At 48.8% G+C, this 24,695-nt stretch overlaps 2 protein-coding genes across 2 annotated transcripts; both read left to right on the top strand.

Annotated features, from left to right (window-relative positions):
• The first annotated feature begins 968 nt into the window (after positions 1-968).
• On the top strand, positions 969-8,888 carry LOC133771724 (protein SPATA31F1-like). The gene is made up of 4 exons (XM_062207969.1): positions 969-1,436; positions 3,348-3,393; positions 3,888-3,948; positions 4,982-8,888. Exons 1-4 carry the CDS (start codon positions 1,293-1,295, stop codon positions 8,793-8,795), a joined length of 4,065 nt encoding a protein of 1,354 aa, XP_062063953.1. The 5' UTR covers positions 969-1,292; the 3' UTR covers positions 8,796-8,888.
• Positions 8,889-10,598: 1,710 nt separating this feature from the next.
• On the top strand, positions 10,599-23,375 carry LOC133770958 (RNA-binding motif protein, X chromosome-like). Its single transcript, XM_062206733.1, has 3 exons — positions 10,599-10,660; positions 16,058-16,809; positions 23,290-23,375. The coding sequence occupies exons 1-3, from the start codon at positions 10,599-10,601 to the stop codon at positions 23,373-23,375; spliced, it is 900 nt and encodes a 299-aa protein (XP_062062717.1).
• Positions 23,376-24,695: the final 1,320 nt, after the last annotated feature.

Raw genomic sequence — 24,695 nt, 5'->3', positions numbered from 1 at the left:
AGAAGAGCAGCCAGGACCACAACTGGCACCCATATGGGATACCGGCACTGCAGGAGGATTAACCTACTGTGCCACAGCACTGGCCCCCACATGTAGCTTCTTAAAAAACCCCACACTGTCCTCATAAAGCCAGATAGTAGTTCTTGAGACTCAAAAGTCTGTTATCTCCACATCTATTGATAGAGGAAACTTTCTCTTTCTTTACCCTCAAACCTGTTCTTCATTATTTTGATTCAGCACCAGGGCCAGAGACTGAGCTTTTGGTAACATTGAGACCACTGTCACCAGGGCTAGACCTTCTTAAGGATATTCAGAAATCCTGATTGTTAGAGAAATTTCCACATACCCATGAAAGTGAAGCAGATAATATAACTGTAACTTCATGGGCAGAGTATAAGTGTATAAGAGCATACTGTGGCTCACTTGGAAAACATCTTTTGAAGGTTCCCAAATCTAGGTCTAACATATTTCAAAGATTCCCAAAATTCAGATCAAACAAATATCCAATAGGTAAACAGCATACCCACAGAGATCAAGAGATCCAACCAGAAATAGCAAGTAGTTTGTGACCTGTACTGAGAAGTATAATCCATCTCTGCAGGCATTAATCTCCCCAAGCAGACAGAATGCTATAACCTGGGCATAAAAAGCTGTGGAAAACCAAGCCTAGGGTAGAGTATCGGAAGTGGACCACATGAATATTCCTCCCTGAAAGGCAGTATTTACAGTCTCTTCCTACCCATAAGGCTACATAGACGGGATAAATACAGTGGCCTTGGTTTTTCCCTGCCACATCAGCCATGTCCCTTCTTCTTGATTGAATGATTTATGATCACTCATTGCCAGAAAACAAAACAAAAAAAAACCTTTCTATATGCAAATCACTACCAGGCCCTGCCTTCCCCAACTCCTGTGTGCTATTCTCATAAAAGTGTGTGGTGTGTCTAAGCACTGCTTTCTGAGGACAGGTGACCAGACAATTGCTATAAAGGAGAGAAGCCTGATGAGGCTGTTGTAGGGGGTGCAGGGTGAAGAGAAGGTGGGAAACAGGCACTGCTTATGGCTGTGGCAGACAACCAGACACCCTCAACTACAGACTGAATCACCACATGAGCTTCCCTATGACACAGCCTTACAAGACAGGAGGGCTTTGTGATGCAGTCTGGGAGCCTGGTTCCGTCCTCTGTGAGGCGGACATGACAAGGCCTGGCATTGGAAGCCATTAAACACTAGAACTCTGAACGCCTAGATAGAGGGATGGCTGGTCTCCTCATGCTTATGAGGTTTAGACCATGTTGAGCTCTACTTTTGTTCTGGAGGACATTGGATATTGCTTATATACCTATGGATCCATCTTATTTATTTTCCTAATTCTCTGGCAACTGAGAAGGAGTTACTGTGGATTGAAGTTGGAACCTAAAAGGAGTTGCTGCCGGGTAGGGAAACACAATTGAAATTATTTAAGCCCCAAGGTCTCTCCATAGAATCTCACTATCACTCCCTTCCAACTTTTATACTATGCCTCCAGTTACTTTTATATAATCTTTGTTCTTAGAGGCTAGGAAGTAATTCATTACAGGCTTTCCCTATAGTACATTCAAATAGAGAAGTCAAGAACATCTCTGTTTGGCTTGAATAGACACCTAGATATGAGATCTAGCTCACTGGATATCAGGAGACCTCCAAATATGGGAGATTTCTCTGATTGGTGGCTATTTAAGGCATTTATTAAACAAAGTTCTTCGACTATTAGAACCATATATCCATGAATGTTTTCTACTAATTCCCTTGTTTAACACTTAGTCTCTATCAGAACTTATCCTGGGAATTGGATGGGAGGTATAGAATTTTGAAGAGACTCAGGTGAATAATAAATAAATAGATAATAAATGAAAGATCCTGGTGAACAAGACCCCAGCAGAAGGAACAGGCCATAACGGAGAGAGGCACCTTTCTCTGAAGGGAAGAAGGAACCTCCACTGTGATACGGCCTTGACTAAACAAATTCAGAGTCGGTGAACTCAAGGGGCTTCCATAGCCTAGACAGCTCATAGCAAGAGTCTGGGGTGATTGCTGACATCATAATTAAGAGTGCCAATTGTTAAATCAACAACGGGAGTCACTGGGTACATGCTCCCCACGTAGGATCTCTGTCCTTAATGTGTTTTACTATGAAACTACTAGTTGAACAATACCCTATACCTTGTGTGGTTGTGTGAGTGCAGTCTGTTGAAATCCTTGCTTAGTATATACTAAGTTGATCTTCAGTATATGAAGGTAATTGAAAATGAAACTCAATGAAGGGTGGGATGGGAGAGGGAGTAGGAGAGGGGAGGGCCACGGGAGGGAGGGAGGTTGGGGGGGGAAGCCACAACAATACAAAAGTTGCACTTTGTAAATTCACATTTATTAAATAAAAAAAATAACTACATTACAAACAAAAAAAGGAAAAAAAGAACTTAATACTTTACCCTTTTAGTATTTTTATGTTCTACTTAAAACTATTGGTTGAACTCTGTAATTAATACACAATTATTCTTAGGTATTTAATTAATGCTATAACTAGTACTCAAATAGTATTTTACACTTTGTGTTTCTGTGTGGGTGCAAACTGTTGAAATCTTTGCTTAATATATGCTAAATTGATCTTCTTTATATAAAGATAATTGAAAATTAATCTTGATGTGAATGGAAGAGGAGAGGGGGTGGGAGAGGGGAGTGTTGTGGGTGGGAGGGAAGTTATTGGGGGGAAGCTATTGTAATCCATAAGCTGTACTTTGGAAATTTATGTTCATTAAATAAAATTTAAAAAATAAATAGATAGATAAGGGAAAAGTCAGGGTAAAGAAGGTGGAGTGTAAGTAAAGGAAACGTAGGACAAGATCTAAAATGCAGATAGAGTGGCCGGCATTGTGGTGTAGGGGGTAAAGCCACTGCCTACAATGCTGGTATCCCTTATGCGTGCTGGTTTGTGTCATGGCTGCTCCACTTCTGATCCAGCTTCTTGCTAATGTGCCTGGGAAAAGCAGCAGAAGATGGCCAAGTATGTAGGCCCCTGCTACCCACATAGGAGACTGGAAAGAGGCTCCTGGCCCCTGGCTTTGGCCTTGCTCAGCCCTGACCATCGCAGCCATCTAGGGAGTGAACCAGAGGATAGAAGATCAATCTTTCTCTTTGCATCTGTCTCTCTCTCGGTAACTCTTTCAAATAAATAAATAAATATTTTTAAAAATACAGAGAGAGATATAGAAAGGGAGTGGGAAGTGATTATAGGACTGTTGTCTCATCTAGGACATGAAAACAGAAATGGTTCCCCAGCTTCACATTCTAATGCTTTTGTCTTTAAGCGTCACCGAAAAGTCAGGCAGAGGGCCAGAGATGCAGCATCAAGAGGTAAAGTCTTGCTCTCTCCTCTGACTCCCTTCCACTGTGGGTGAAGTAGCCACAGTTCCTGTCCCTTCATGACACCTGGTGCCAGGAGTCAGTGCTCTAACCACTGAAGGCTCCCACTTACCAGACTGACAACTTCCACAGAGGACTTCCATGGGTTGGAAATAACAACGTGGGAATGTTCCCCAATTCTCTGTTTTTCCCCTGGGAACCAGATGCCCTTAACTGTTTGATTTGCTAGTTTTACAATCTTGTAGAAGTCACACCATCTCTCAGTCTTGTTCTCCATAAAATGGGCACAATACCAATGATCTCACCTCATTCACAGGGCAAAGGCCCACGAGAACAAGCCGTGATTAGACTGTATGTAGACACACCTGAGATCATTGATAGTTGGGTATTTCAGTCTGCTCTGGTTGAGTCATAGGTCTCCAGCTTCCTCTGGGATAACCCTGACACTCTCCCATGGTCCATAAAACTCTTTCCTGGTTCCTCAGCTAGGAGACTTTCCCAGGAAGAAGCTGAGAAGCCGTGGGAGCTGATCTCAGTCATGAAAAGGTGATCTCCTGCTCTTTTTGTCTCCCAACTTGGAGTCTGGCCTGTGACGGTATCTTGGCTTGGCCTGGGGAAGAGATGAGGAGAGGGATAATGGCTGGGTGGGAGACACACACAGTGCATGCTGGTTCACTAGCTGAGAAGGTTGCCTGGGCAGAGTAGAGTTGACATATCTCAGGAGGGAAGGGTCACCCAATTGCACTCAGTGCTATGGCAAACGCAGTTCTGGAACTCAGGTTTTGTCTAGTGCATAATTCATAAAGGATGCTACAGGGGGCTGCACTCAGACATGAGACAAGTCATTCAGTCCAGAGAATGGGTTTTGCATATTAAGAAATCATCATTGCCATATTCTCTTTATAACCATACCCTTCCAAAGGAAGACTCCTGAGTCTGGCTGGATGTAGGTTGGCTGTTACCTGTTATGGTTCTGTCTTCAGGGAGCCAGTTCCTAGGACAGACTTCAGACAGGAGTCTATCATCTTATCTAGTCCTTAAGATCCATAGAGAACAGGATTGGTTCCCAAGAGATGCTGGGTCTAGCAGCAAGAACACCAAATACTCCCAGAATGCAGAATTCCCACAAGGCCCTCATTTCCCAGTTTAGATGTACCAAACAGTTGGCTCTGACTTTCTTGACGTAAAATTATACTAATCCAGGTTCTACCTGGTGATGTTCCTGGTTATGGCCCATCAGCAAATCACTGTATATTCTCTCTGCCTGATTCATTTTTCCTAGTTTAGTTTCTCAAGAAGGTCAGTAGAAAAGTGAGTCCACCTACCAGTATCCTCTGAGGACCTTGGCCTCCCATGGCTTCTCTGAGACCTTGCCCAGCAAGCCTTAGACTCTCAGTCTAGCCTACCATACTTTGCCTAGTAACAGTTCCTTAAGAAAAGAAGAAAAGGGTAGACATATGAGGGTATAGGGTTCGGGTCGTGCTGGACTAGTAGAGAACAATACCAATCCACAGGCTACACTCTTCCAAAAAGGCAGAGTTCACTCCATCATTAACAATTGCTGTGTTCCCTTTCCTAGCCAGGGCTGGCTTCCTGGGGATCGAAGTGTGAGGCGGCTCCTGTGTGAAGACCCCTGTTGCCAAACCTGCAATGCCCTGGCTCTGGAAATTCACCAGTTACTGGCTGGGGAGAGTAACCAGGTTTCTGCCACTCTATCAGGGACATCGCAGGGTTCTTCTTGTTTGGAGATTTTGTCCATATCTAGTGTATCTTTTGAGCAGAGTCTGGAGATTCATTCTGATCACTCTGAAGAGCTCTCACCACCAGCATTGGTAGCCCCCAAACTGGCACAAGCAACAGAGGCCAAATACTTAACCCAGTCAGCTGTCCAATCAACCAGTGCAGCCAGCATCCAAGAATACTGGGCTGATTACCTCCAGCTAGAGCAGGAATTTCAAGTGCCAGAGATGATCTTGGGCCCAGAGACTATGGCTTCTTCAGTGCTGGAGGAAACTAGAGTTCCAGAGAACCAGCAGGAGATGGTGGAGATTATTTCCACCCAAGTCCATGATTGTCAAACTCTGCAGCCTTTGAATTCCCAGGTCTCTTTAATGACCCTAAATCCAGAGATCACCACTCTGATACATCCCATGGCCTTGCAAATGGTACCCCATGCCTACCTGCCATTCCTTAGTCCTGAAGCCCTAAGGCTTCTTGAGATACATGTGAAAAAGTGGATGCATTTTCAGAGATGGGGGCTCCCTAGACGTGTGGAGGAGTCTCTTCGGCAACTTATGCCAAATCCACCAGTCAATTACCAGCCTGAAAATAATCAACCGGTTTCTTTCATCTTGAATAATGCATCTCAGGTCTCTGTTAATGGCTTTGGAACCATTTGCCACGAGGCCTGGTGTTCATGTACCGCTGGCCAGCCTACCCAGACATTCTGGGTTTCTGAATGGTCCATAATGGACCCAGAACAAAGGCAACACTGCCACCAATTTCCACACCCTATGGCCTTAGCATTAGCCTCTCCAGCAACTAAAGATCCAAGTGGCTTCCATCCATTCCTTGGTGAACAGGATAATGATTCAGGAGTCCACCTGAAACAGAAATACAGCCAACTATTCTGTGGCCTCCCTTCCCTGCATAGTGAGTCTCTGGCTGCCACTTTCTTGGGTTCTCAAGGCCTCTCTGAGAATGAAAACATGTCTAAGCCCTCCTTGAAGGATCCTTTTCTCATCAAGGAGTATTCTCTCCTCCCTCTGATGCCAAAAACTACACCCCAGTCATGTGCACCCTCTTCCCCACCTTCCCCAAATTGGGTGGCTCCATCTGACCATCAACAAGCTCAGTTCAACGTCCCATTTCTGACTCTGGCTGAGTATGAAACCTTGGAATGGCACCTGCTGCAGAGGCAGCTCCAGCTTCAATGGGGCTTGCCGGCTGCCTTCCGGAAATCTCAGCATGCCCAGAGCCCCAAGCAGTATGAGTCCTATGGCAAAGCCCACTCTCCAGAGCCTCTGAAAACTTGCTGGTCGGCAAAGCCTGTCTCAGTCCTCACCAGGGAACTGCTCTTCTTCCCGGAAAATGCCCGGAGGATGTTGGAATTCCATCTCCAGAAGCAGCTGATTCACCACCGCTGGGGTCTGCCCCAGAAGATCCAGCAGTCCATCCAATTGCTCCTTTCCTCCACTGACCAGCAGGCGCTGGCCTGGAGCAGCGAAGATCTACCCGATGAGAGTGCACCCCGGACCATAGCCCTAGACACCAACAGGGCCGGTGACCTGCTCTCACCCATTGTGACCCCAGTATTGATCCCCATGCCATACTTGTTCACCCAGGCCAAGGCAATGTTGCACAGCCACATCAACTCTAAGTGTGCACAGATCCAACAGGGCAAGGTTCCTGCGCGTGTCTATAGCTCCTGGAACTGCAGAATTCCTGGGGGCCTGGCAGTGGTTCCCTTTTCCTGCATTCCAGAAGTCCAGCCCCTGGAGCTGCAGGAAGCAACTGACCCTGACCCACATCACGAAGTCATACCCTGGATGCCAATAGAGCTTGAGCCACAGCAACAGGCCCTACCACGTCCTGTCCCCAGACGCCGTAAGCTGCCCCAAGCCCTGTCTGAGGAAGTCATTGAGAAACTGGAGACGACTTTACGGCACAAGTACCTGGCCTTCCTGTCGGGGCTGCCTGCTCTTTATTATGTGGATCTCTCCAGGGCCACATCCCCAGCCATCACTAGCCAATCTATAATCACAGAGGTGGTATCTGGGCCTATCGAAATCCCAGCAGAGCCTCCGACTCAGATGATTTCATTTCAACAACTAGGTTTGGATTTTGGGCCGTGCTTTCCAGATGACAACAAGACTTGTATAAACACTGCAGAGGAGCTCCACATTGAACAGCAAGAAGAAGAAATGATGGAGATGGTGCTTCTAGAAAACCAGCCACAACCTGCTAACCCCTACTCAATCAAGACGCATATCTTGACCAAACTAAACTTCCACCTGAGAAAAAAGATCTTAGAGATACAGTTGGGAATTCCTGCCAGGGCAAGGGAGTCCAGGGAAGAAACTGCCACAAATCCAGAGAACATGTACCTCCAAGAGTCTCTTGGGAATCTCAACAACCAAGAAAACGCGTTGCTCCAGGAACCACCCATCCCACCAGACACGCTTCCCGTCCTAGAACCAGAATGGGTCCTCTTTAAGGAGCAGCTGGCCACTGAGTTGAAGGCAATGCAGCAGAACCCAAAGCAACCTACTTGCAAAGAAGTGCCCCACGGTTCTGCCCCCTGGGCCTCCAGGATCTCACAGCCCAGTGGGGACACGACGGAGACCCAGGTGCTTTGTGTTCAGGTGGAGGCCAGTGAGAACAACCCCAGCCTAGAGGAATCCTGGAGCCCTGAGCCCCAAAGCCTGGGCAAGAGCAAGGACTCAGCCCCACTCCGCATGATGCCTAAGAAGAGAGAGGACTCAGGGACGCTCAAAGGAGCAGGAGACCATGGGGAAGGAGATGCAGGGCTTGGGCCCTCCTTACCCAGAGAAGAAAGACATTCTGTTGAAGAGCAGAGGGCAGCAGGGATGCCTCTGAACAGGACACCTCGAGGCTCCTGGCGACAGAGCCATAGCTTTCATTTTGCTGATCCCTGTCAACACAGACCCCAGAATCACCCTCAGCTTAAGGCCCCAGAGCTGCCTCCAGGAGTCTCTGCGGCAAAAGCATCAGAGAATGACCTGCAAGCTAGTCACACCAAGCTTAATGTTATTCTCCAACCAGCAAGGATTCTTGAGAATGCCCAGCCTGTGCTGGCCCAGGCTCCCCATAGCCAGCCTCTCCGAGGCCAACTGATTCAGGGGAAAGCTTTGCAGGGCCACACGTGGCAAAGTCTGCTTTTTGAGGGGCAGGTGAAGCCAGCCCACCCGCACAAGAGGCCCAGCCCTCCAGAGGCCAGCTTGTTAAATAAGATGAAATCCTTTCTGTATTCTTTTAACTCCAAGACGAAAGGCAAAGGGTGTTTGGAATCCACATTTTCTGCAGCTGAGAAAGTGGCCAAAAGCAGAAAAGAGAATGCTGAGAAGAGCCTGGCTCCAGCCAGAAGCCCCAAGAGGAGAACTAAGATGGACAAGCCAGCAGGGCACCCCAAGGGCCAATCATGCCCCACGGAGAAGCTGGGGGGCTCGGCTTTCCTGAGGGTTTCCCATTCCCCAGACACTAAGCTCCGGCTGCGCTCCCAACACCAGGGCTCTGCCTCAGTCCCAGCCCTTCCCCGCCATTGCCCTCGGCACTGTCCTCGAATGGCCCGTGCCACCCAACCAGGGAACACTTTTAGCTCCCAGTCCTATCTCAGACCGAAACACTGGTCTGCCCACGTGGATGAGAAGTAAGAACCTATAGGTGCCCCCAATCCCCACATCCGTTGAGGAGGACTGCTATTGTCATTTCCATTAAGGCACAGGTGGGCAGAACCCCACCCAAAATATATTCTATGTGTCTAAGCCAAGGGTTGTCTGTCTCCTCCTTGTCTCCATCATACTTTGTTAAAGGGATGCACGAGAAAGGCTGTAAAAGCCTTCCTATCTAGGGAGGGAGATTTAACCCATAATTCTGACAGCTTCCACCACCCTAGACCTAATATGGACAAAAAGACTTGAGCAGGGAAAGAATGACCTTTTTTAAGGTTTCTTGAAAATAAAAGTCAAGCTTGAATCCTGAACACTCACCACCCAACCCTACCAAATTCTTTCCCCAGGATAAGGTTGCTAGCTTATGCATGGAAATACCTTAATATTAGCTGCATCTGCGTGGTGCGCCGGCCGCAGCGCGCCTACCGCGGCAGCCATTGGAGGGTGAACCAACGGCAAAAGGAAGACCTTTCTCTCTGTCTCTCTCTCACTGTCCACTCTGCCTGTCAAAAAAAAGAAAAAAAATATTAGCTGCATCCAAAGTCTGGGCTGGGGAGACTGACAAAGCATCATGTCAGTGTGATGAGTACTACGAGGTGTGAGGTCTGATGAGGAAGATGACCCCATGAGAGTCATAATGGAAATAGTAGGAAATTGTATTCAACAATCCAGCTGAGTCCTTACGATGTGTCAGATACTATACCAGACATAGCAGTGAGCAAAACACAGGTCTTGCCTCAGTGGAGCTCCTGGTCTCATAAGTGAACAGTCTCATATGCCCAAAGTGTCTAGACACATACACAGGAAGTCCAATACTGACCTCAAACTACACAAAAATGAACTGATTCTCTGCTGCCACCAACATGCAATCACAGGTAGCAAAGGCGCTCCAACAGATGAATTCCATCTGTCCAGTTATTCAGGGCAGAATCATGGACATCATTACTGTTTTCTCTAACAGCCCACATCCACTCCATCAGTAAGTCCTGCTGTCTCTACCTTCAAAAATGCACCCAAAATATAACCAGTTCTCACCCCCTCTACTTATACCATTACTGCAGTAGCATAACTTGAGACCATGCCTCCAACAGTGTATCTTCAGCGAGGGTCATGGCTGCAGACAATACTAGATATAAACAGATAGATACATAGGTAGGTAGGTAGGCAGGGAGGCCGCCAGACAGCCATGTAAATAAATAAGATTACTACAGGAATGAGTATAAATGAAAGAAAGATCTAAAAACTGGGCTCAGGCCAGCGCCGTGGCTCAACAGGCTAATCCTCCGCCTTGCGGCGCCGGCACACCAGGTTCTAGTCCTGGTCGGGGCGCCGGATTCTGTCCCGGTTGCCCCTCTTCCAGGCCAGCTCTCTGCTATGGCCCGGGAAGGCAGTGGAGGATGGCCCAAGTGCTTGGGCCCTGCACCCCAGGGGAGACCAGGAGAAGCTCCTGGCTCCTGGCTTCGGATCAGCGCGGTGCGCCGGCCACGGCGGCCATTGGAGGGTGAACCAACGGCAAAGGAAGACCTTTCTCTCTGTCTCTCTTTCTCACTGTCCACTCTGCCTGTCCAAAATAAAAAAAAATTTTTTTTAATTAAAAAAAAATAAAAACTGGGCTCTGGGAGAACCCCACATTAAGAAACAGAAAAGTGAAGGAAGACCTAGCATGCCGAGGAGCTGAAAAGCAGCAGCCAGTGAAGCAGGAGGAAAGCTAGAAGCCTGTGATGTACCAGAAGTGTTTTCAAGATGAAAGTGAACAACTGCATGAAAAGTTGTCCGTCAGTCGAGATGAGGCTCATCAGCCTTGGCAGCATCAAGGTCATTCACGACATTCAGAAGTACACATTCAGGTGAGCAATGTGGGTGAAGACAGGACTAAAGTGGACTCAAGAGACAGTGGGAGGAGAACAATTGGTCATAGCAAGTGAAATCAACTCCTCCAGGGATTTTTGTTTAAAAACACATTTTTAATAGCACAAGAGGGGTTCATTTAAGTACTGAACACAAAAGTGTTAAAAGTTAGTGGAAAAGATTCTGTTGAGAGGAATAAGTGATGCAGGAGAGCAAGGGCAGAACTTCTGGAACAAGTGATGGCAGAGAAGAAAGAAGCGGGAGCTGGTCCACAGGGGGGGATCTAGGCTTTGGCTAAATGCAGACCCTTTTCTGTCGGTACAGAATACAGCATTGGTGAGCAAGGACTTTGTGCATCAGGAGGAAAGTTTTCTCCAGCAACTACACTACGGGCAACGACCCCGTGGGGTTTATGAAAATCTGGGAAGGGACAAGGACTCTAAGAGGCAAGGGCTATATGGCAACCAAAACCAAAAAAATGGAGGTAAATAGGAATTCTGGGAGTTACTGTGGAAACATCCTATTAGGGTCTAACAAGTTGGTGGTAGACTGAATGCCAGGTGAGCATGAAAAAGTTGAGATTGCCAATCATGTGCATGAAGCAAGAGCTCTTGGATATTGGAGCAGCAGGAAAGATCACAGAGAAAACTCTGTGTGGAACCTGAGCAAGACTGTGGGGCCGGAGTCATAGAAACGGGGTAGAGAGGAATCCTATGATCAATGAGGGACCAAGGAGACTTAGGGATGGGAAGAGAGAAATGGGAAGCAGAAGCAGGAAGACAGAGAGGATGCCCAGGGAACGTGGCATGGGCTTCTGTTTTGGCCACGTAACATCTCAGAAAGAAGCCCCTCTGTATCCTCACTCCAAGAGCTGGAGAAAAGGCAAGGCATGTGATGGCTTCTTTGTGAGGTGTTATCATGGACATGTGAACATTTGGTTCCTAAGAAAGTTCAAGATCACTCACCATCTCATCAACCCAGGCAGTAGTGGCAGACCTGCTTCCCCAGCTAGGACCCTGCATTTAGTAGAGCGTGTCCACTGCTAGGATACAAAGAGCCAGGGATGTGTCCCTCCTCTGAATGGGGGCTCCGTGCCTAACTGGCCCCTACCTGGGCCCCAAGGGCAGGCAGGCACAAGGTCCAGCCTTGCTGAGCCAAGACTCTCCAGGTGTTTTCCTAAAGCAAGCCAAAGATCAAAGGAGGTCTTGTGACAGGCACATCCTCTGCGTGGTGGAAGCTTGGCAGAAAGCCACAGGGCTAGGGGGCTACAGGGAGGTCCAGGATGAAGGGAATGGACTCAGATGTGTCACAGTGGCATCAGATGGAATCCACGGTTAGCGTGCACACATCCTGATTAGGGTGGAGTAGGTCCTTCCACGGTCTCCCACAGGCTCCTACTTCCCATAGGCCAGCATGGGCTCAGACTGTAGACCAAACTCCCACAACAGAGGGCTGTGGGCAGACAGATGAACTGAAATGAAGGCCACCAGGAATTTAAGTTCTCAGCAAAGTCAAGAGTAGGAGAAGGCAGGATCAGAGCCTATGATTCACATAGGAAGCACATGGAGGAAGCCTCACGCATGCCATCTCAAACCCTAGCAAAACCCCTTCACCTCCCCCAAGTTTCAAGAGAGGCCAAAATCAGAGGAAGCAAAGCCTAATGAAAGGCACAAGTCCAGAGGTGGACACATCGCTGCTAGCTTGGGCACTACATCATGCCTTGGTCAATAGGCCTGATATTTTCTAGAGCCCTTCCCTTGCTCTCCTCAAAACATGTCAGAATTGTCGGGTTGGATTTCATTCCACTGACTGCCAACAGTGGGAGGTGAGTGGCTTCTCCACAACTGTCCTGTCAAACACTGGGTCAGAGAGGACAGGGGCCACTTTACATATGTGCCTGCCCCCTGCAGCCCAGACAGAGAGGGCAAAGAACAGAGGATGAGCACAGGAATGAGCCGCATGGAGATGCTGCTTCCTGCAAAGAGTGGGAGGTGGCTGGGCTGCTGCTGCTTCACCAGCCGACCAAGGCCCAGTACTCCACTGAGACACTGGAGCCCAAGCCAGGCCAGGCCTGTCACAGAAGGAAGGATAAGATTGGTTCTCATGCCCACTGCAGGGAAAGAAAAGGAAGGAGGAGCACCTTGAGTTCAGGTGAAGATATAAGAAACAGGCACGGAGCTGGCATTACGAGGCACTTGTTAAGCCACTGCTTGTGACACCAGCACCCCATATGAGCACTGGTTTGAGTCCCAGCTGTGCCAGTTCTAATCCAGTTCCAGGCTAATAGTCCTGGGAAAGCAGCAGAGGACGGCCCAAGTGCTTGGGCCTCTAGCACCCACATGGGAGACCCAGAGTGCCAGGCTCCTGGCTGCAGCCTGGCCAAGCCCCAGCCGTTGTAGCCATTTGGGGAGTGAACCAGCAGATGGAAGATTGACATCTTTCTCTCTTTCTCTCTCTCTCTTTCTCCCTCCCTCTCTCTCTCTCTCTCTCTCTGCTTTTCAAATAACAAAACAAATCTTTGGGAAAAAAATTAAGCAGAATAAAAGCATTTAAGATGCCGGGGCACATGGGGGACATGGAGGACCTACCCTACCTGGTCAAAGTGGAAAGATAGAGAATCAACCAATCCCATCCCTAGAGAGGGCAAGGCGAGGACAGTGAATACTTGGGCTTGACGAGAGTATTGAAACAGGAAAGTCTGTGAACCAGCCAGAGAGAGATGTCTTGTTTCCAGGAGGAGGGGTGGGTGCTGCCAACTAGCCCCCTTTCCCGCCTCATCTCTCTCCTCAACCATAACTCCTCTCCATCCAAGGCCAGGCAAGTAGCATTCTAGGGGATTTCCAGAGAGAAATACTCTCAAGGTCAGGTCAGTTACAAAGGCCACAGGGCAGGGTCCTGGGCAGGCAGCCTGACCATGGGAACCCAAACAGTGGGAAGGGAAGCCACTGCTTGCGGTAAATAGTGCCGGCAGCTGGAATGTGTCAGGGAATGGGAGGAGCAAAAAGGGAGAGGCCTGAGCAGAACCACACACAGACACATGAACACAAGTGCTTGGCCACACAGGTGGTACAGAAAAAGACGCAAAGCCAACCATGCCACTCAGACACAAATTCAGAGTGTGCACAAACAGGTCTAAGTAACACAGCTACACAGACTCATGAACACTCTGAGGGAGAGAATCAAGCAGAGACAGGCACAAACACATGCACACGCTGACTGGCACACACATCTCACAGACCCAGTCACAATCGCACCCAAATCCATCCATCCTGCCCAGCCCCTTGCCTCCATATAGCCCCTAGGCCACCTCAGGTCAGGGCAGTCTTTCTCATCTCCAAACTCTGGCTTGTCATTTCTGACCCATGGCTTGTCCTTTAACAGCACAGTCTTAGATTCCTCTACAGATTCCTCCTTGGTCTCCAGAACTTGCCTGTGTGCCCTTAAAGAATTGTCAGGGTCAGGAAGTGAGTCCACCGTGCTCTTCAGCAACCCTGTCCCTCACCTACACACCCATCACCAGCAGAGCCCCAGATCACTGCTGCTCCAATCATGCAGGGTCCTGACCTCTAGACTGTGACACAGAAGACCAAGAGGAGGACAAGACAGACACACGTGGTCCAAGTTACCCTCAGGGACCATGAAGAACCAGGTCGTCTGTCCCTGGGAAGGAGCACCTGACATGGGGCATGACCTCATGTGAGGCTGTGAACCTCAACCCCACCCTGACCAACTCACCCCAAAACCCAGTTCCAGCCCCATTTCCGAAGATAAGTCTAAGTCCCAGTTCCTTCAAATGGGACTGGAACAACTCCACCTCAGAAAGGAAATGCTGGGCTGGCACTGTGGCACAGTAGGTTAAGCTGCCGCCTATGATGCTGGCATCCCCTATGAGCATAGGTTCAGGCCCCAGTCAGAGGGCACTACCTCTGACCCAGCTCTGCATATGCACCTGGGAAGGCAGCGGACCATGGCCCACGTTCTCGGGCCCTGCCACCTACAAGGGAGACTCAGATGGAGTTCAAAGCTCCTGACTTCAGCCTGGCTTACCCCTAGCCATTATGGCAATTTGGGTCGAATGGACCAATGGGTGACAGATCTCTCACTGTCTCTCCCTCTCTGTAGCTCTGTCCTTCAAATAAACCTTTTTTAAAGAAAATCCTAGGCCGGCGCCGTGACTTAATCCTCCGCCTTGTGGCACCGGCACACCAGGTTCTAGTCCCGGTTGGGGCGCCGGATTCTATCCCGGTTGCCCCTCTTCCAGGCCAGCTCTCTGCTATGGCCCGGGAGTGCAGTGGAGGATGGCCCAAGTCCTTGGGCCCTGCACCCGCATGGGAGACCAGGAGAAGCTCCTGGCTCCTGGCTTCAGATCGGCGCGATGCGCTGGCCGCAGCGGCCATTGGAGGGTGAACCAACAGCAAAAAGGAAGACCTTTTTCTCTCTCTCTCCCTATCCACTCTGCCTGTCAAAAAAAAAAAAAAAAGAAAGAAAAGAAAGAAAAATCCTAGAGACTTTTTTTTTTTTAAATGTATTACTATAAAGAGAGCAGGGGCTGGTGTTGTGGCGTAGCAGAGCAGGTAAAGCTGCTGCTGCTGCTGCCGTGCCGCATCCCAAATGGGTGCCGGTTTGAGCCCCGGCTGCTCCACTTCTGATCCAGCTCTCTGCTTTGGCCTGGGAAAGCAGCGGAGGATGACCCAAGTACTCCAGCCCCTGAACTCACAGGAGAGAACCAGAAGAAGCTCCTGGCTCCTGGCTTTGGCCCAGCCCAGCACCAGTCGTTGCAGCCATCTGGGGAGTAAACCAGCGGAAGGAGGATCTCTCTGTCTCTCCCCCTTTCCCTGTAACTCTCTTTCAAATAAATACATCTTTTGTAAACTATATAAAAAGAACAGATTTCATTCATTTCATAGGTACAATTCTAAGAAGATAACCAGATTTCTCTCCTTCCCTCAATGTTCCTTCCTTTTATTTTGGTAGTATTTTTATTTTTGCTAAAACATAATTTCAATCTACTCTACCAAGAATGCATTAATACAGTGGTTCACAACTGTGTATACTGTTTAAAAAAAAAAAAAAAAAGAAAGGAAATATTGGTGGGTATTAACCAAAAATGTTTACATGGCCAAAAAAGTTTGATATAGAACACTGTGATGTTAGGCTCTCCACGGCCTAGCGGTCTACCTTCCTTAGTTGAAACATAACTACAAGAGTCACTCAAAGCCCACAAGCATGGGTGGTTAGTAGGAGGACGGCCAATAACCTCTCATCTACACCAGATAAATACCCGCATTATGCCCAAGCCTAAATCCTTCTATGTGTATCTTAGATGCTTAAAATTCCCCTCCAAAACAAGTTTAACTCCATGGCCAATCTTAATCCCGGTTCTAAATAAAAAAAAGGCGCTCACGTGGAGGGCACATGGACGATGGTGGCTATTCCATGAATTTTAACATGAGTTCTTCCAGGGGACCTCTTCCAGTAAAAAGAGGACCACCACCACGAAGTGGGGGTCCTCCTCCTAAAAGATCAGCCCCTTCAGGACCAGTTCGCAGCAGCAGTGGAATGGGAGGAAGAGCCCCTGTATCACGTGGAAGAGACAGTTACGGAGGCCCACCTCGGAGGGAACCCCTGCCCTCTCGCAGAGATGTTTATTTGTCCCCAAGAGATGATGGATACTCAACTAAAGACAGCTATTCAAGCAGAGATTACCCGAGTTCTCGTGATACAAGAGATTATGCACCACCACCAAGAGACTATACCTACCGTGATTATGGTCATTCCAGTTCACGTGATGACTATCCATCAAGAGGCTATAGTGATAGAGATGGATATGGTCGTGATCGGGACTATTCAGATCATCCAAGTGGAGGTTCCTACCGAGATTCCTATGAGAGTTATGGTAACTCACGTAGTGCTCCACCTACACGAGGGCCCCCGCCATCTTATGGTGGAAGCAGTCGCTATGATGATTACAGCAGCTCACGTGACGGATATGGTGGAAGTCGAGACAGTTACTCAAGCAGCCGAAGTGATCTCTACTCAAGTGGTCGCGATCGGGTTGGCAGACAAGAAAGAGGGCTTCCTCCTTCTATGGAAAGGGGGTACCCTCCTCCACGTGATTCCTACAGCAGTTCAAGCCGCGGAGCAAGGGGCAAGAAGTGGACTTGGAAAGAGATTGAACTCAGGGGCCCCAGAGCAGCCACGCTGTGCAGGCTTTGCCACACCCCTTCTCCTGCTTCAACCATCCCGTCTGCCTTCCCAGCTCAGCCCAGGCCAGGCCAGGCCCAGAGAGACAGGAGAGAGAGAGAGTCTCCTAGGGAATGCAAGAGGAGGCAGCAGGACTGCCCCAGTGAGAGGTCACCCTGGCCCTGGCCCTGACCCTGCTGTGCCCCCTTCTTCCTTGTAAATATGATTTATACCTAACTGAATAAAAAGCTGTTCTGGCCTCCCACCCAAGTACCTGGTCCTGTGTGTTTGCATCTGTGGGAAAGTTACGGTCGCTACAGGGTGGGATCACACCCAGCCAAAGGCATAGGCTGGCAAATTCTACACTTCAACTTATGCCAAGGGTTCCCTTCCTTCTCAGGGCCCACACACCTGGGAAGTGGAAGGGAGGCTGGTGGCCCTGCGGGATCCAGTCCTGCAGGGGACAGCAGACCCAGAGAGATCCTGCCGAGATCCCTGCCCTGGATCTGCACAGCACTCCCCTACTCCAGGGGTGAGCTCCAGATCTTTGCCCAGATCTATCAGGGGACTGCAGGAGAACCTCCAAGGACCTCCGAAAAGGTCCCCAAGGGTGAGGCTAGGGTCTGGGCCCACCTGGAACACAGGCAAACACAAGTCCCACCCCACCCTGGACACATTTCCAGCCCCAGGGATCCCCTCCCTACGAGCTAAGAGGACCCCCTTCCGCCCTGTTCCACGAGGCTTGGTCCCCCAGCCTCCCCTCTTTGTTTGATGGGGCCATGGTGCCCTTCTGCTCCCGGTCTGGGCCCCTGGGCTCCCTCAGCTGTCCACCAGTTGGAATAGCCTTCTCCCTTTCCTTTCTGTTTTCTTCTTCCTCCCCTGGCAGGGACCCAGGGTCCCGGGGACCCTTTAACCTCTTGAAGCCAAGAAATAAGTTTCGCGGGGTGGATTTTTAGAGTCCCAGGATTCTGCTCTCCAAGAAGACCCCAGCCGGGCTTCCACACCCGCCCCCCACCTCCCAAGCAGGCAGAGGGGAGGCCAGCGGATGAGGTCAGGCAATGTGGGAAAGAAGACAGATCCTGGAGGGGGTGGGGAAGGCGGGCAAGGAAGGCAGGGACTCGAAAAGCCAGACCTCGCCACCCCACCACCTCTTCCTTCCATAGGAGCCTGAGTGCCACAGCATTTATTGCTTATCATAAAATCATTAAAGTATGTGCTTGTTCGCTCCTCCAGAGGCTGAGGAAGACAGGGACTCCTCCCTACCTACCCCTGTGCAATAGGTGTGATCTTAGCCTATACATTCAGATGTGCAAGAAATAACATTTTGCAATGTTCTTTAAATGAACTTGATTCCTATTCCAAGCCCTTGCATCTGCCAAGAGCCATGCAGAGGTCATAGAAGGCTGGGGGGGGGGGGTCCTGCCTGTCCTGCACGCCATCATGCTCTGACCGCTACGGTCAGATCTATCTCTGCAGGGCCTCAACTTTCAAGCTCTCATCTCTGTGCCACATTTGAGACATGGGAATTCAGACATGAGACCCTCTGGGCTTGGACCCGGTCTCCCAAGACATCCCTATGTCCTGTCACCTGTTCCCTTATGGCCAGGGATCGGAGCCCAATGTCCATGCTGGCTGGACCTACACAGCAATCCCTCCATGGTCTTAAAGAATTCTCCCCTCCTCCGTAGTCTCTCCCTCTCCCCAGCCCCTCCCGGACACAATCCCTTCCCATGCTTAGACTTTTACAAAAGGCAGAAGGGCCTTTGACATCAGGATGCCTGTCCCTTCAGCCCTGCCAATGTGGATGGAACTGGAGGACAGCATGTCAAGTGAAATAAGCCAGGCACAGAAAAACAAATCTCAAATGTCCTCGCTCCCACGTGGAAGCTGGAAGAACAGGTCTCATAGAAGTAGAGGCTGGGAAGGGGCGAGGGAGCGGGGTAGAGAGGGTGGGTAACAGGCACGGGTTCCGTGCTCTGTAGCACATTAGAGTGAGCACAATTTACAACAACTTATTACACATTTCAAAACAATTAGAAGAGAGTTGCTGGAAGTTTCCCGGACATAAAGAAACAATAGAGGTTTGAGGAGCTGGAAATGCTAATTACCCTGATTTGACTGTGACACATTGTATATATGTATGGGATCATCACATAAATATGGACATGTCAATTAAAAGTGTTTTCATTTTTAAAATAAAGAAATATAACCTCAAAGCAAAATAAACCTGACCAAAAACTTTTGCTTGTGCTAAAGTAAAAGGAAAAACAAGCAGAACAGACAAAAGCTCCTGTTTCACGAGGTTTTCCTGCCGCAGCTGCGTGCCCGGTATTTGCCTCAAGCCCTGCCCTGAGTAGACCTGCAACGTGTTATTTCCATCAGAGAACAAATGGCCACTCTCACTGTAGCTTTCACCCTCAGCAATGTTCTCCCGTTCTTTCTTCTTTCTGCAAGATGCATAATTCAAACAGAAAAAACAAATAATACATATTTGTAGTTTTTTAGAGTTTCAAAAAGTACACAAAGGCTTATTCTGAACAATACCATTTCCAACAACTTTTACTTCTGAAACTATTTCTTCTAGGAGGTAGTGTCAAACACCTAAATACTTGTTTTAAGTCTCAGTTTCTTTCTGTATCTATTTTAAACATTGGCAACTCACTTCCTGCTACACAAAGAAGATTCATCTTTCTTACCAAACCTCTTCTCGTGCCACTCCATCCTCCAGACACAGGCTCACCACTAAGATCATGATCACTTATGGCTACGACTCTGCGAATGTTCATTGCAGAGCACAGCAGTGTACCATCCTTGCTTTCCCTTTGTCATTCTGCTTGTTCTTTTTCTTAAAGATTCCAGGGGCAGGCATTTAGCCCAGTGGTTTAAGACACTCAGGTCCGCCATCAGAGTACCTAGGCTCAATACCTGCGTTTCATACCTGGCTCTGTTCCTGATTCCAGCTTCTTGCTGATGCAAACCCTGGGAGGCAGTGGTGATGGCTCAAGTAATTGGGTTCCTGCCGCCCATGTGGAAGACCTGGATTGAGTTCCAGGCACAGCTTGGTCTAGCTCTGGCTATAAATGAGCTCTTTCTCTCTCTCCCTCTCTCTCACTTTATCCCTTCCTCCCTCCCTCTCCATCTCTCAAATAGCAAATAAATTTTTTAAAAAATTCTTTAAGGGATGGCCAGCATTGTGGCACATCAGTTTAAGCCACCACTTGAGATGCTGGCATCCCATATAAGAGTGCCATTTTGGGGGCCGGTGTTGTGTTGTAATGGGTAAAGCCACCACCTGCAGTGCCGGCATCCCACATGGCTGCCGGTTCAAGTTCCAGCTGCTCCACTTCCAATCCAGCTCCCTGCTAATGTGTTCAAAAAAGCAGTGGAAGATGGCCCAAGTCCTTGGGCCCCTGCACCCATGTGGGAGACCTGGAAGAAGCTCCTGGATCCTGGCTTCAGATTGGCCCAGTTCCAGTCCTTGTGGCCATTTGGTGAGAAAACTAATGACAAAAGATCTCTCTCTCTCTCTCTCTCTCTCTCTCTCTCGCTTTGCCTCTCTGTAATTCTGCCTTTCAAATAAATAAATCTTTAAAAAAAAAAAAAAAGAAGAAATACAGAAAAAAGAGTGCTGCTTCGAGTCCCAGCTACTTCACTTCTAATCCAGCTTCCTGCTAATGCATCTAGGAAGGCAGAAGAGGAAGGACCAATGCTTGGGTCCCTGTCATCCATGTGGGAGACCAGATAGAGTTCCTGGCTCTGGCTTCAGCCTGGCCCAGCCCTGGCTGTTGCTGGCATTAAGAAAGTGAACAAGCAGATGGAAGCTCTTTCCTCTCTCTCTCTCTCTCTCTTTCCTTCTCTCTCTCTCTCTTTCCTTCTCTCTCTCTCTCTCTCATTTTCACCCCATCTTTCAAATAAATAAATATATAAACCTTTGTTAAAATTCTTTAAGGTTCTAATTGTTCTTCTGTTTTTAAAAACACTTCTATCTTGACATTATCACAGCCCCTCAAATGTTTCAACATAGAAGGCTGGTTAAAGACTGAATGTTTAAAATGCATGATATAGCAGAAAAATAGGTGAATGTATTCATAATCTTATGGCAGAAAAGAATTTCTTAGGTAAGGCATAAAACCATAAAAGAGGGGCTGGCACTGTGGCACAGAAGGTTAAGCCACCGCCTGCAGTGCCAGCATCCCGCGTGGGCACCAGATGGAGTCCTGGCTGCTCCACTTCCCATCCAAGCCCCTGCTAACGTGCCTGAGAAAGCAACGGATGACAGCTCAAGTGCCTGGGCCCCTGAACCCACATGGGAGACCCAGAAGAAGCTCCTGGCTCCGGCCTGGCCTAGCCCTGGTCATTGCAGTCATCTGGGGAATGAACCAGAGAATGGAAGATCTCTTTCTCTCTCTCCTCTCTCTCTGTATCTCTGCCTTTCAAATAAATAAATAAATCTTAAAAAGAGAGAGAGAGGAGAGAAAGAGAATTAAAAAAAAAAAAACCATAAAAGAGAAGTCATAAGGGGAAAAAATCAACACCATTAAACTCAATGACATGGGGAAGTCCAGAATAAAGGCTGCAAATTACCACAGGCTCTTCTCACTGCTCCGAGTCCAGCTGAAAGTGCAGAAGGGTAATGTCTGTGGAAGGCATATGCCCACACGGACCCAAACGGGAGAAGGGATACAGGTAACTTTCCCAAAGACTGCTCCTGAGGCAGGTAAATATTTCAGATAAAACGGATGCAAAGCCAAAAACAAAATTGTAAATGTGAAGCGTTTCCAACATCATGTTCATACATAAAGATACATATTTTTTCTGAATATTCTTAGTATACTGCTGTTCAACAGGAAACAATTAATGGCTTCTACTAGAAATTTTTAAAAAAGCAGAAATGCAAAAAAAAAAAAAAACAGTTATTTACAAATTTTACAAACTCATCATGCCCCAAACACACTCACTTCAGTCCTTGGAATCGTGGGTTTTCCTTTAAGATTGGAGAAGCAAATCACTTCATTACTTCATTGCTGTAGAACTGAGTTACCATTATCTTTTTTTTTTTTTTTTAAGATTTGTTTATTTACTTGAAAGTCAGAGCTACACAAGGAGAGAAGAAAAGGCAGAGAGAGAGAGAGAGAGGCCTTCCATCCGCTGATTCACTCCCCAGATGGCCGCAACGGCTGGAGCTGCCCCAATCCGAAGCCAGGAGCCAGGAGCTTCTTCCAGGTCTCCCACATGGATGCAGGGGCCCAAGGACTTGGGTCATCTTCTACTGCTTTCCCAGGCCATAGCAGAGAGCTGGATCGGAAGTGGAGCAGCTGGGACTTGAACTGGTGCCCATAAGGAATGCCGGCACTGCATGCAGCAGCTTTACCCGCTATGCCACAGCACCAGCCCCTTACCATTATCTTCAAAAACAAATCATCCCCAGTGCCATCGAGGAAATGACTGACATGGTGTCTTTAAATTTCACCACCATCTGTTCCATAAAATGGTAACAGACACACACAGACTAATGAAATTGCAGGGCAGCTACTTCTTACTGTCAGTGTTACCTCCGAATCTGGTGCCTCCTGCTTGCCCAGGTTCATTCCTCCCTTGTTTTATTGTCTCTGACAGATGGGGCCAGCGCTGTGGCGTAACGGATAAAGCTGCCGCCTGCAGTGCCGGCATCCCATATAGGTGTCAGTTCGAGTCTCGGCTGCTCCACTTCCAATCCAGCTCTCTGCTATGGCCTGGGAAAGCAGTGGAAGATGGCCCAAATCCTTGGGCCCCTCCACCCACATGAGAGACCTGGAAGAAGCTCCTGGCTTCTGGCTTCAGATCAGAGCAGCTCCAGCCGTTGTGGCCAATTGGGGAGTGAACCAGCGGATGGAAGACCTCTCCTTCTCTCTTTGTATAACTCTTTTAAATAAATAAATAAATCTTAAAAAAAAAATTAGAGTCTGACAGTATAGGAAAGGATGGACAGGGCCAGTCAGTCCTCCTGGAACTGTAGCTAATAGAAAGGTCCTAACAACCTGAGTCACATGAACTTGAAACCAACTGCAAAGGAAGCAACCAGGTTTCTCAACGCCACCGCCCCTCCCACGGTGACAGGTAGGCCCTGCTGTGACCAGCCCCCGTTACATCCTTGAGTTATCAACTCCAGTCCTTAGGTGGACGCAATCACCAGTGACAGCCGGCTCCTTTAGATATTTTTATTTTTAAAAAAGTTTTCTGTGTGGTAGCACGGAGCTACAAGCCGGACACACTGACACGCTCGGCACGCTCAGCGTCTCCCACGATGCTGTGTGGTCCAGAGAAGTGACAGGGATGGAGTCTATAATTTGTTTTCCGTGAAAGCTCAAATTTCATTGGCTTCCTAGTTTTCATCATTTACCTGCGAAACACTTCTTCAGCTTCGGCTGGCCTCCTTTGTGAAGGCCTTCTTCTTTCCCACATCCAGGTGTCATTTCTCCTTGTGTTCAGGGGCAAAGCGATACCGTGTTTGTTAAAATTGCCAACACTCCCATCCTGTACCACTCGTCTTGACCCGTGAGTTGCCATTTTGGTGGATGCTGAAATTGCCACACCTCTGTTTCTAGCACCCACATTTGTAATTCTTCAAGTGGTACAAGCTCTGCAACTCCCCTACACAGAATGTCGGTTATGTTAAGAAGCTCAAAACCTCATTGTCGTCAGCACATCCCTTTCTCGGTTAGCAGCAAATTAAAACACCCCAGAAAGAGAAACGCTGCTTTCATATTCTTTAGGACTGTTGCTTTAGAACATGAGTTGGGATAATAACGGGTTTCAGCACAACATACAGAGTGTCACTGCAAGGTGGACAACTGGCAGCGTGATTAAAACCCCCACATCTCATTGCCTACATAGCTAAGTTCAAGTCTCGGCTCTGCTCTTGACTCTAGCTCTCTGCTCATGCAGACTCTGGAAGGCAGAAGATGAAGGCTCAAGTACTCGAGTCCCTGCCACCCAAGTGGGATACCCGGATTGAGTTCAGGGCTCCTGGCGTTAGCCTGGCCCAGCCCTGGCTGTTGCCGGCATTTGGGGAGGAAACAGATGCACGATCTCTATCTCTGTCCCTTTGTGTCTGTATTTAAAATTAAATGGAAAATAATTTTTATTGTTTAAAAAAAAAAAAAAAAAAACTAGTGTAACCAAAACGCACCTGTGAACCCCCAGCAGCCTGCACCACTACTCTCTCAAAACACTCTGCCTGCAATCCCGGAGCCGGGGCGTGAGGGCCGCACTGCCCAGCTCCGCTGCCAGGGGGCAGCAGCCGCACCGCGGGCCCCTGTTGTCCAAGGCAAACGGCAGGCCGGGAGTTGAATTTTCTGTTCCCATTAACTTGTTGTTCTCGTTTTTATTATTTGTCCTCAAATGTGCCTTTCCGCCCGTGGCAGGTTAAAGTCCTTCATCCCCTGGGCATCGCGCCCTGCGCAAGGCCAGGCTCTCAAATACCCCCGTGGGAAATGGAACCCTTTTCCCGGGGTTGACCCCGTAATCTGGCTTCGGGAATCGGCTGGGGGCGAGTTATTTACGCTGTGAGCCAAGGGGCTATGCACTGCCTCAGGCTCTGAGCCCTTCCCCGTCTCCTGGCTCCGCACCCAAAGTAAACGCAATGGCCGGGGAGGGGGTGGGGGCGCTAAATGCCTCGTGTTCTCGGACAGCCCGCCGGTCTCGGCCGCACCCGCTGACTGCCCACGGGGCTCAGGGGTCTGAATGGCGGGGATCTGGCGGGAGGCCGCTGTCCCAAGCCCGGCGTAACGGCTGCGCCAGGTCATCGGGAGCCCACGTTGGCCCGATCCTCGGAGGCGCGGGCACCACCCGCAGGGCCAGCGGGAACGCGCA

The sequence above is a fragment of the Lepus europaeus genome, chromosome 12, assembly GCF_033115175.1.
Source record: "Lepus europaeus isolate LE1 chromosome 12, mLepTim1.pri, whole genome shotgun sequence".
Taxonomy (NCBI): domain Eukaryota; kingdom Metazoa; phylum Chordata; class Mammalia; order Lagomorpha; family Leporidae; genus Lepus; species Lepus europaeus.
This window is presented reverse-complemented; position numbering and strand designations above follow the sequence as displayed.